The sequence below is a fragment of the Xiphias gladius genome, chromosome 15 (genome assembly GCF_016859285.1).
Source record: "Xiphias gladius isolate SHS-SW01 ecotype Sanya breed wild chromosome 15, ASM1685928v1, whole genome shotgun sequence".
NCBI classification, from domain to species: Eukaryota; Metazoa; Chordata; class Actinopteri; order Istiophoriformes; family Xiphiidae; genus Xiphias; species Xiphias gladius.
In genome coordinates this window covers 12,223,689-12,235,979 of record NC_053414.1, presented here as the reverse complement: position 1 = coordinate 12,235,979, position 12,291 = coordinate 12,223,689, and the positions used below count along the sequence as shown (strand labels likewise).

General features: G+C 39.5%; 1 protein-coding gene across 4 annotated transcripts; it reads left to right on the top strand.

Annotated features, from left to right (window-relative positions):
- The first annotated feature begins 2,016 nt into the window (after window positions 1-2,016).
- mmaa (metabolism of cobalamin associated A) lies at window positions 2,017-11,246 on the top strand. 4 transcript variants are annotated; one of them, XM_040144868.1, is made up of 7 exons: window positions 2,017-2,148; window positions 2,471-2,879; window positions 4,853-4,975; window positions 5,242-5,412; window positions 6,158-6,243; window positions 7,081-7,230; window positions 10,467-11,246. In XM_040144868.1, exons 2-7 carry the CDS (start codon window positions 2,471-2,473, stop codon window positions 10,758-10,760), a joined length of 1,233 nt encoding a protein of 410 aa, XP_040000802.1. In that variant the 5' UTR covers window positions 2,017-2,148; the 3' UTR covers window positions 10,761-11,246. The 4 variants fall into 4 exon arrangements, with proteins under 4 accessions (XP_040000802.1, XP_040000805.1, XP_040000803.1 ...); XM_040144871.1 differs by lacking the exon at window positions 10,467-11,246 and adding an exon at window positions 7,461-8,463; XM_040144869.1 differs by having other exon boundaries at window positions 2,021-2,111.
- The last annotated feature ends 1,045 nt before the right edge of the window (window positions 11,247-12,291 follow it).

The following is a 12,291-nucleotide window of genomic DNA, read 5'->3' as shown; positions in this document are numbered from 1 at the left end:
CCACTGTGTGTGTGTCTGCGTGTGTGCACATGGGAGTAGACCTTCAATTAGGGAGGCACAACAATTACAAGTGCATCTGAAAGCCAACTGCACTAATGTGAAGTATAATTGCATTTTCCAGTAAATTGCATGAGAATGCATAAAATCATGTGTTTTCCTTTGTTTTATGGGACAGATTGTGACAGTACTGGAACCGTTAGAGCAATCTTCCAGGAAGCTCCCCTGGAAATCACTAACTGAAATGTGATTGTGTGCGTGTGTTTTTCTGCGTGCAGGAGTCTCATTCGACTGCACATGACGTGGGTGGTATGGTTGCACAGTGGTTAGTCCTGCTGCCTCCCAAGAGTTTGCATGTTTCTCCGAAATTCCACAGGCAAGCATGTCAGGTGGAGTGGAAACTCTGAATGTCTATGACTAAAAGTATCGGAGTGTTCAAACAAAGTTTCCCAAAAAAAAAAAAAAAAAATCCATCGAAGGTGTGTCTTATTGTCCAGTGCGTAGTGGGGCTAGGCTTATCCACTTGTATACTAAACTTGTAAACAATTAGCAGATTGGGAAAGTAAATGAACATACTTTACCACTGAATGCATTTTAAAATGAAAAAATATCCAAGTCCAAACTCCAGGTCAAATCCCACGTTTTGAGCAGTGTCTACACTTTGAAGCACCCTCATGAAGGTGATCGAAGTGGGCATGCTATTAGTAAATGAATACATTTTTTTTTCAGGAATTACACATTTATTTTACAGTATAGGCCAAACAGATATGAATCGTAAAGTTCAAGTATTTTTTTAAATGTAAAATACATCTTAGAAGCTTCAACTTTGAAGCATTTTCTGTTATTCCTGTTCTATGTTCTTGTTTTATTTATTTTTGGTGCTGAAACTCCAATTACCACTGCTATGCTACATGTCTGCCCACCATTTTATTACCTGTACTTTATTAGTCCAAGGGCTCAACAAATTCAAACCTTCTATAATTAAGCCTTTTGGATTAGCCTCAGTCAGTCCTCTGAAAAAACCATGGATGATTTCATGTTTTTACAAGGTAGATGATGAGGATAAACAGGCTTTGCTGATTATTATTCAAAAAGGAAGACAAAATCCAAGCTTTAAATAGCTTTGCACCACTGCTTGTTGCTACATACAGTATTACAGGGTTTTTGCAGGGTGCAGTTCAATTTAAGACTTTTTAAGAGCGTTTTAATACCACATAGAATGCAATTTAATACCAGCTTCACGGTCATACTGACCGACCTATTAAAGACATCAGTTAAAACCGGTAGGGTTGATGTGGCCTACAATTATTCACCAAGTGCATGAATTTAATCACATTTATATCATGTTTCTTATCAGTACTTCCCAGTAGTATGTAGCTATAATTCCTAATTATATCATTAATGAATCATTAAACACAACCTGGACCTGGATAATCAGCAGAAAATGGATGGATAAATGGATGGAACATTTAACTAATTAAAGAATAGCCTTATTCAAGGTCCACATGTGAATTGTATATAAGCCAACACCAGAGGTCTGGAACAATGGAACTGCAGATTTTCCAGCCAGATTTTGCAAAAATTCACGTACAAAAACATCTTATAAGTAACATTACTGCCTACAGCAGGCTAGAAAAAGGGACCTTTGTAACGGAAATTTACAAGCTATTTATTTGAGGAAACTGAAATCAGTGTTTTTGTTAATTTTTTTAAATAAAAACGTTCATTATAAGAATTGGTAAAAGAACCAGCCCGTTTTCAGATGGGATGTGTAAAAGGAAACCTCTGCTGCCATCTGCTGGTTAAACCTGTCCACCGCCATTCTTCAGAGTCTCCTTTTGACGATTTACTTAATACCTTCCATAAATCTCTCCTACCGTCTCACTTTTATTTGTTGTGAGAGAGCAAAACATATTTTACACGCGTCTCCCTGTAATTTACAGAGTTTCAAGATTTTTTTTTTTTTTTCTATTGTACAGACGAACCGAGGACGTAGCTGTTTTTTCGGGGGGCGGTGCCGGTACGTCAACGGAAACGGAAGGGAATGAATGAAACGAGCGTTGATATGTAACCTGTAACACCCGTGGGTAAGACCTTCATGCAGCTGGTACGAGGTCAGCGTGAAACCACCAGCCTCCACGGACACTTTGCGTAAATTGTTTGCTGGTTATATCTTCGACAACTGTATTTTTTTTTTTACTTACAGTGTGAGCTCGTGTCGCGCTGACATAGTGTCAGCCCAACGGTTCGTGCTCGTGCTGAAGCTCAGTTCGCTGTCGCAGGGCTTGTCGCGGCTAACGACTCCTGAGTTCTCGGCTTAGCAAGTGCTTAACAGACCGCTAAAGTGTTCGGTCAAACTAGACTTGAATATGCTATCCTCCGTTTTGTTTGTTACTCTGAGCCTAAAACACTGAAACTACCATGTGTGAGTGAAAAAAAACAAAACAAAATCTCCATTGTTTACTCTTCCCAGATGCCCCAATCTTACCATAAAATGGGACGGTTTGGCCTCCCCCTCCTCCGCTACATCTCTTCCCTTCCCTCCACCAGGACATGCTGCCTGCACCAAGGGGCCTTCGCAGGTTCCCACCCCTGTTACCAGAGCACCATCCCGGGTCACAGGTGCCAGCGCAGTAGGGGTGTGAGCACAGCCCTCAGCCAGCACATACAGGACCTGAGTGGCCCTGAGCAGAGACTGTTGACAAAACTGTACGAAGGGCTGATCGGGGGACAGCGGGCATCTCTGGCCGAGTGCATCACTCTGGTGGAGACGCAGCATCCCAGGAAGAAAGAGCTGGCCCAGGTGCTGCTGCAGAGGGTGCTGGCCTACAGGACGGAGCAGGAAAGTCGTAATGGAGGGAAGCCGGTGGCTTTCAGAGTAGGTGTGTGGGCTCGGTTTCTGAAGGAAAATGTAAAGCATTCAGTGTTTTCTAAGGGTGGTGGTTCTTAGAATTCATTAGTCGTAAACTATACTATAAACTCTACTGAGGGAGCACTTTATTAGGAACATGTGTACACTTGCATTTTCATGCAGTTATCCCACCAGCCAATCGTGGCAGCACTGCAATGTATACAATCCTGCAGATACAGGTCGGTAGCTTCAATTAATGGTCACATCAAACATCAGAATGGGGGAAAAAAATGGGATCTCGGTGACTTTGACTGTGGACTGATTGTTGGTGCCAGTCGGCTGGCTTGAGTATTTCTGAAACTGCTTATCTCCTGGGATTTTCATGCGAAACAGTCTCCAGAGTTTACTCAGAAACGTGTGAAAAACAAAAAACATCCAGTGAGCAGCAGTTCTGTGGACTGAAACACCGTGTGGATGAGAGAGGTCAGAGGAGAATGGCTAGAGTGGTTGGAGCTGACAGAAAGGCTCCAGTAACTCAGATAACCACTCCTTACAACTGTGGTGAGCAGAGAAGAATCTCAGAATGAACAACAAGTCAAACCTTGAGGTTGATGGACTAAGACAGCAGAAGAACACGTCAGGTTCCACTCCTGTCAGCCAAGAACAGAAATCTGAGGCTGCAGTGGGCACAGGTTCACCTCAACTGGACAGTTGTAGACGAGAAATATGTAGCCTGGTCTGAAGGATCTGGATTTCTGCTGAGGCACGTAGATGGTACGGTCAGAATTTGGCGATGTTGTGGTGTGGGGAATGTTTTCTTGACACACTTTGGGCCCTTAATACCAATAAATCATGGTATGAATGCCACAGTCTATCTGAATATTGTTTCTGACCATGTGCGTCCCTTTACGGCCAGAATTTACCATCTTCTAATAGCCACTTCCAGCAGGATGATGCACCATGTTACAAAGCAAAAGTAATCTCAAACTGGTTTCATGAACATAACAGTGATTTGCTAAGAACGGGAGGTTGGCGGCATGAATGTGCAGCTGACAAATCTGCAGAAATGACGTGATGCAGTCATGTCGACATGGACCAAAGAAAAGTTTCCAACTCCTTGTGGAATCCAGGCCACAAAGAATAGAGGCTGTTTGGACAGCAAAGGGAGGAACTACCCAGTATTAGTTAGTATGGTGTTCTCAATAAAGTGCTTGTGTACAACCCACCATTGACAGTCTCCCTAAAGCAGAGGGAAGTATTGTCTGGCCCATGTCCCACTTTCAATCAGGAGTCCAATATCCACTCAGCACATCTTATGGAGTGCACTCAGCATGAGCCCGTCCCGCTAGATGTTGATCAGTCCAAAACAAAGAAACATTATGTCATTGAGAGCATTGTAACAGAGAGAAATCTGCACACACACATGCCGTTTTCCTTTTGTCAAGCCATTGATGGGTAACAGGGATTTTGATGGAACGGAGAGCTGTCTCATCAGTTTGGATGAAGCAATGAAGGAAGGAAAAAACTATTCATCAGGATATTATTTAATATCAATATACATCATGGTAATGATGATTTATGTACAATCGCATAGCAAGTTTATTTGTACAACGTAAGTTTATTTGAAAGTGGCTGAAGTTGGGGTGCATTTAAGATCCTCAGGAAGTTGGCTTCATCTGTGTGCGTGAAAGTAACTAAATGCAGAGGTACTAGCTGCTCTTTACCAATGTAAGGGACCCTCTAGGATCTTTTTTTTTTTTTTTTTCCAAGCATATCAGAAATGTATTTTGGCACCAGGGTTTTAGGTGGTTTATATCTTTAAACTGTTTTAGTCGCATATACGTTACAAGAGACCAGTGTCGTTCATATATTTTGTAAAACAAAACTTATTTTGTCCATTCTTAATTAAAGCTTGCTCTGTCTCATAAATAGACAACAGACACCGATCTTGACAACAGGTTTGGGTGCCATTTGTTGATAATTTGATCTCTGTTGACTTCTCAGGTCTGTCTGGTCCGCCTGGAGCGGGGAAGTCATCCTTCATCGAGGTGGTGGGGAAGATGTTGACGGGACGTGGACATAAAGTGTCAGTGTTGGCTGTTGACCCGTCCTCCTGCACTACAGGAGGTAGCATCTGAGACACAGATCATAAACATATGATACTGAAGAACAGTTGTTAGTGGGATAATGGTGCTTTAAAACACACAACAGATCTGTGTGCGAAATTGTATTGTGATGTGTAATGATGTTTTTAAAAATAATTTTACCGTTTACTGTGTTGTTTATGCTGGGATGAATTAACTAGGATGCCACTTGTACAATCAACAGTGGCAATGTTACACCAAAAAATTCATAATTTGTGCTACAAACTGAAACAGTCCCTCTTGTTGCAGGGTCTCTGATGGGTGATAAGACTCGTATGACTGAACTCTCCAGGGACATGAACGCTTTCATTAGACCGTCACCGACCTCTGGAACACTTGGTGGAGTCACCAGAACCACCAATGAGGCCATCGTTCTCTGTGAGGGGGCAGGATATGACATCGTCCTTGTGGAGACCGTTGGTAAGACACTGGGATATCCATGTTTATCTCAAAGTGAATATTTTTTTGGTAGTTATATTTACATTGCATTACATTACATTTACATAGGATTTTTTTCATCCATGTAATAAAGATTTCTGTTAGAAACTTGGTTTCACCTTCTATCTGATTCTTTCTATCATAATTGTGCATTTTCGCTATTTCAATGCAAAAGTATCAAAAGTATTCAGATTTGCCTCCGCTGGTCTGTTAGCTGCAAAATAAATAAAAATTAAAAAAAAGTTTTAAAATCAGGAAAAATGATCAAAGCTAAGTATTAAAGGTAATAATATGATGAAATATTTGTTGCAGTTTTCACTTCTCAGTGTTTGATCTTGGTGCCACAGATGCAGTTTGGTCATTAATAAATGCTGAGGTCTGACACCGAATCCTATTCATCAGACACCTTGGTTGTGTCCCAGAGGCAGGAATTTATTAACTCTGAAGACTGTGAAGGCTCATGATTATCCAAAAGCATTTTTGAACTTCTGAAAGAGTCCTGACCGAGAATCTTTTTTTATGCTGAATTACTTTTATTTTTCCCTTGTTCATACATGGTACTAAAAATCATATAAAGGTGAACTGGTAACTGGATTTAGTTTTAGTTGGAGGGATTTGTGTGATCATTGATCTTCTATGTAGTCTGATTTGCTGCGACAGTCAGTGTTACATTTTGTCGTATTTCTGGTCAGTGGTGACAATTCAAATATTCTGCCTTTGTTTCCAGGTGTGGGCCAGTCAGAGTTTGCAGTGGCCGACATGGTTGACATGTTTGTGTTGCTGATTCCACCAGCAGGGGGCGATGAGCTCCAGGTCAGTTAACAACATTACCAGCAACAAGCTCATAGTCAGTGTCAGATCTTGTTTCATCTGTTAGAAACTGGAACAGAGACGTTACTTGCTACTTAACTGTCGTTGTCTTGAGAATTTCCAATACCTGCTGCAGAATGTTTTGGAACTGATCATGTAAATTTAATAACATGAAAATAATTCATTATACAAACTTCCATAAAGTTTGGGTACTTTGATTTCGCTCTTTGTTCTTATACCACATATTCCCTGAAATAAATAACTATTATTAATTATGAAAAATCAATAATTGTGTAAATAATAATTTAAATAGATTAATTTACCTTTAAGCAGTATCTTCCTGCAGAAATACATTTTCAAGTTTAAGTTAAGGAAAAAAACTGATAAGTATGCATTGCAACTGCATTGAGATACAGTATGACATATTACATGTCTCAAGCAGAGCGAAATAACACCTTAGTCAAAAAAAAGCACAAACAATATGGACAGCTGCAGTTGCTCTGTACATCTATTCCAGCCCCTGTTCACCATCTGGAAACGAGTTGAAACTACGTTTCAACAGTTGAAAGGCACTTTTTAAAGTAACTGGCACAAATGAGCTCAACTATGTTTTCTTCTTGTGGATCAGTCAGAAGTGATGGATGGATAGAAAGTAACATTATCATATTGTATTGGTTTCTTCTAGTAAACCTCCGGCCAAAAAACAGGAAACCACAGCTCCATCCATCCATCACTCTGTACAGAGATCCCTCAGCAGATTAAGTGTCTAGACATCAGATTTATTTAGTGTTTTGAGAAGTTAATTATCCCCCTCTCTTTGATGCGTAAATCTCTGTCCAGGGTATCAAGAGGGGCATCATTGAAAGGGCCAACTTGGTGGTGGTGACAAAGTCGGATGGAGACCTGTTAGTGCCAGCACGGAGAATCCAGGCTGAATACACCAGTGCACTCAAGCTGCTCAGGAGACAGACCAAATCCTGGAACCCCGAGGTGTGTGTATGTGTGTATGTGAGAGAATGACTGTGTGTCTGTCCGTCTTCTTGTCTGTATCTTAACTGAGGGTATAGTGAGGGAGGGAGCCAAAGATGATGGATGGTGATGATGATGATGGCGAAGGTGATGTCATAGCATCATGGTTTCAGTGCTGCAGTGTCTCACTCCTCCCCGCATGTCCCAGCTCACCCGCCTGCTTGCCTGGCCTTGTCCCTTTGTTTTCCCAGCCCAATGCAGCATCTGCCCACTGGGCAAGCTGCCAGGCAACAACCCCTCCTCCCACCCATGACCAAGCCCCGACTCCTGCTGCTCTGAATACTTGGCTGCTGTGTCATGCATTTTGCTCATTACAAGCCTGCACACTCATGTCAAAGCTGAGAGGCTGCTCTCTCTTTCACTGTTTATTCTTACCTTTGCCCTCTTTTGTGTCCGTCTGTTTGACCCATAGTGACATAATCTATGATTTATTCTCTCTGTCTTTTCATCTTCATCAGTCTGAGTTTTGACTTCCACCTCGCTCTGCATTAAAACGTAAAACATGAATAACATAAGTGCTACTTTGATTTCTGTGTTCTTGGTAATATGTTAAAAAAAAAAAAAAAAAAAGATACTAACAGTTAGGGCAACTAATTTTTTTTCTATTATCAATTAATAGGCCGAACATGCTCCAAATGAATTGATAAATTGTTATGTTTATAAAATGTCTGAAAATGGGGGGGGGAAACATCCAAAGTTCCGAGAAACCCAGGGTGGCATTTTCAAAAGCCTTGTGTTGTCAAACTAACTGTCCAAACCCCAAAGAAATTATTTTTTACGAAACTGAAAAAAGCAGCAAATCCTAACATCTGAGAAGCTGGAACCAGAGAATATTTTGACTTTTTTCTTAAAAATAGACATAGTTGATTAGTCGATTAATAAAATGGTTGCTAATCAAATTTTCCGTCAATCAACACAAATCATTTATCGTCAATCATTTTAGCTCTACTTATGATAAGAATTCCCCAAAAATTTAAAGTGTCAATTATCATTTGCCTATCATCAAGTACACCTTGAGTATGAGTATTGTCTGTTAATGTTTTGGTTAAAAGGGGCACTCCAGCAGTTTTACATGTCAAAGTAAAGTTACTAGTCTCCGGAAATAAAGCTTAAGCTATGTAAACAGTTGCAAAATGTCTTCCGGAGGAGCTTTGTCAAGTCTGAAAGAAATACCCGGTTGATGCTCCTTCGCCCTGATATGTTGTTGTTCCTTAAAAATGTTTGCTTTTTTTTTTTTTTTTTGTCTTTAAATTTTCAATATTCAAATGCTTTTTTCATTGTCTTCTCTGTAACTTCAAAGCACTTTTTAGCCCTGGCTTTATAAAGTGGTGTATCAATTAAGTTGAACTTGCTTACTTTACTTGCCTCTAATTTCGGTTTGAGCTTAGAGACTTACAGATTTTGAACAGAGACCCTGCGTTGAGTTTGAAAGCTGTTTTACAAGGCAGGAAGAGTCTAGCAAAAGTGCTGTTGAATTGATTATGGGAAGTGTAGGAGTCAATGTTTTTGGAGCTTGATTTGTGTCTTGCAAGTCCCCCAATGTTGACATTGTTTCTGGAAAACGTTTTTGTTTTTTTGTTTTTTTAAGTTTAATTTTTTAGTTCTCCACGTACAATTTAATTGTACTGGGGTGGAAGCAAAAATGACATGACAGATATCTTCAAACCTCAACAAATAAAGCCAAAACTATGTGCATGGTGAGACACCAGAAAGGGTAGGTAAGGCAGTATGTTTTATTGTTTTTTGTTTGTTTTGTTTGTTTGGGTATGTTTTTTTTAATTAGGTCTCTACAGAAAATAATTAGCGAACATACAGGACGGTTAGTCTCAAGTTTGATTTCCTGTTTTTGCAACAGACTCAGAACCAGTCCTTGTAAAATAATTAACCTAATGATGTAATTAGAGGATTCATAATTGACTGTTGATAGCAGGCCTCCAATATTTACCAGCCTGTCACAGTCAACTTTTCCAATTGCCAGTTGATGTCAAATTATCTCCCGCTGATACATGTAATTTCATTACAATTTAGCAGTCTGGAGATCGTAGAGAACCAGTGAGGTTTATTTTACATCAACACTGTAGTCTTGTCTTGTCTCTCCTCCTTCAAACCCGTTTTCTCCTTTTTATTTACTAGTGTGTAATGAAGTGATTTTAAAACATGAGATTAATTTTTATATAAGCACTTTAGTGGGTCTGTCCGATTGCGATGACTTTTTCGTGTTCCCGTAAATCTAAGGCACTTTCACTTCTGCGTCTGCTTTGAATTTGAATGTTACCCTGAATTTCATCATGTGGTCTTGAATCTGTAGGAAGCTCTGAAAAGAGACAAAAAAAAAATCACTTGTTGAAGAACTAAACACTAAAGTGACATTTATCCCCAGATTGCTTGTGGGAACGAGGGTCTTATGGGGAAATGAAAACACACACTTTTTGAAAAGTGACATGACAGCTTTTTCCAGGATGGAGGTGCAGCCAAACAAATCTTAAACATAGAAAAAACTCAGAATGGGAAAAGCAGCAACTCCACTTATTCAATTAAAATTAAAATTCTGTAAAATGCTCTTTTATTATTAAACTTTTATACACTTTCAACAATGCCAGAGATATTTTTGACAAAAACCCACAGTTTGTTTTGCAATGTGGACAGAGCAGTATTTCTTTCATTAGTTGTTATTGGCATTTCTGTTTTACATATGGCATATTGTTGAAACAAAGACATATTGGAGACTTTTTATTGTTTAGTTTATACACAAAGCACATTAATGAACACTGACATTTTAAAAATCAATGTAAATGTGCTGGGGTTAGCTTAACAGCTTATTTGCACCCATAGACCCAATCCAACAAAAAACTAACAAAACTAATAAAAAAAAAAACACTATACAAAGTAAAATCACAATTACAACCAGATGGAAAAAAACTGGAGGAAATGCCTCAAAACACTGAATTCTTAAACAAACTAGACCATCAAATGAGAATAAAACCACTTAAAGACAATTCAGAGTTAATCTACAACACATCGGATCATTCATGAGTACTTATGAGTAGATTTTAGACTTTTTTTTTTTTTTTAAGGCCTTTGGTGGCATCCTTAGGCTGACTGATGGAATTGTCCGGACTACCACCTGGTTGCTGGAAAGAGAGATGCTTTAATTCAAACATGCATCCCACACCCCTCCCCCCTAACTCCTTCCTCAGGTGGTACGTGCCTCCTCTCACACCGGTGAGGGCATCCCAGAGGTCTGGGCCAAGATGGAGTCATACCGGGATGCCATGTTAGCTAGCGGTGAACTGCAGGGCCGACGGAGGGCCCAGCAGAAGGTTTGGATGTGGAGTCTGATCCAGGAGAACGTCCTCTGCCATTTCCGAAATCACCCCAGTGTCAGAGAGGCTCTACCCCACCTTGAGGAGAGGGTCACCCAAGGGGCTATCTCCCCAGGCCTTGCTGCAGACCTACTTCTGAGAGGCTTCTCGTCATCATCTACACAGTAAACAATGCGACTGGATGGATCTGACATGGTTCATCAGGGACACTCAGTGCCAAAAAACACCAGGCCAGAGTGAGAATATATGACCTTGACTCTGTGGTTGCACAAAAAGAAGCAGCCTAGCTCTTTTTAAACTTAAATTTGAATTAATAATACCTGAGGCAGAAGTCACTCCTTCCACAGAAACTCAGTTTACTTTAATCCAAATCAGGAGAGGCCTGACTGAGCAGACAATTTTCATGTCTCACCTTCGGCTTCAAGAAACATTTAAATTTGGAAAGTGGAGAGAAACATAAAAATTGCATTTGTGAGAGAAAACATTCTGTTCTGGCAGCTATTAAAAATGTTTTGCTGCCATCATCCTTTTTTTTTTTTTTTTTTTTTTTCCCCCCTAATGTAAAGAAATTCAAATTATCTTGGACAACTGCACTTTTCTCTTAAATTGATACATGAATAACATTAAATTTGTCAATACAGTTGGCTAAACTTTCTCTGTCCATGTGTCTGCTCATGTTATAAAAAAGGGGGGACTGATTAATGTAACCTCTACGAGTATTAGTCCTGAGATTTGTCAAAGATGTAATGAAATGTTTTCTGCACTCTGGAGCCAGAAGTGTCTCTGCTAGGCATCCCCTGAATGAGTCAGCTGCTCAGTTACTTATACAGTAATTCAGGTATAACACACGTTTAATATTTTTAGAATCACCTTCATAATGCACTGCACTCCTGGACACCACCAGAGATCAAGAGACAAAGAAGTCACATACTCATAACTTCACTGCAGCTATTTTATTCCTTTAAAAAAGACATGTTGCTTTGGTGTCAGTAGCATGCGCTTGCATAATCTACACACAAGGTATTTTCCACACAGACATCACAGTCATTGCGACACTATCCTGCATAAAATACCTGTGCAAACTACAACTGCAACAAGTGATTTAATATTAACATCAGTAAATCTGTAAAATATATTTTTTTCAAATACTCAATTAAAAAAAAATGCTAAAGTTGTCATCTGCTTGCTTTTGTCCGACCAATGGTTCAAAACTCAGATATTTACAGAGATGACAAACGGAGGAAAGCAGCAAGTCTTCACATTTGTGTTTTTGGGACCAGCCGATGTTTGCCGTTTTTCCTTGATACATGACCTAAAAATTCAATCTGCTATTAAAATTGTAGATTGACTATTTGATCAATCAATCCAATCAAATTAATCGCATCAACACTGAACACCAGCACGTTTTTTCAGGCGTTATCAGTGTGTTTTTTGATGTTCATTTGTGATGTTCTTCCATTATGTCAGCACCTTACCAATATACAGGGAATGTGCAAAATAACATCAAGTACAATATAATGCAAGCCAGTTCAGTAGCCAAAAAATACTGCCTTTGTGAAGCACATTATCACTTTTCAAGGAAACTGTGTCAAAAGTGTTGATTTTAACTTTATTGTAATGGTATGATGCAAACTTTACTGACTACATAATGATAATAATTTTAAAAATCATATGTTTAAAAGTGGTTAGACAAAGAACA

What these genes read in the sequence shown, in the direction of transcription:
- mmaa (XM_040144868.1), top strand. Translation starts at nt 2,471, where the DNA reads ATGCCCCAATCTTACCATAAAATGGGACGGTTTGGCCTCCCCCTCCTC. An exon ending in GCCGGTGGCTTTCAGAGTAG is followed by an intron (nt 2,880 to 4,852) that starts GTGTGTGGGCTC and finishes TTGACTTCTCAG; the next exon opens with GTCTGTCTGGTCCGCCTGGA. An exon ending in GTCCTCCTGCACTACAGGAG is followed by an intron (nt 4,976 to 5,241) that starts GTAGCATCTGAG and finishes CTCTTGTTGCAG; the next exon opens with GGTCTCTGATGGGTGATAAG.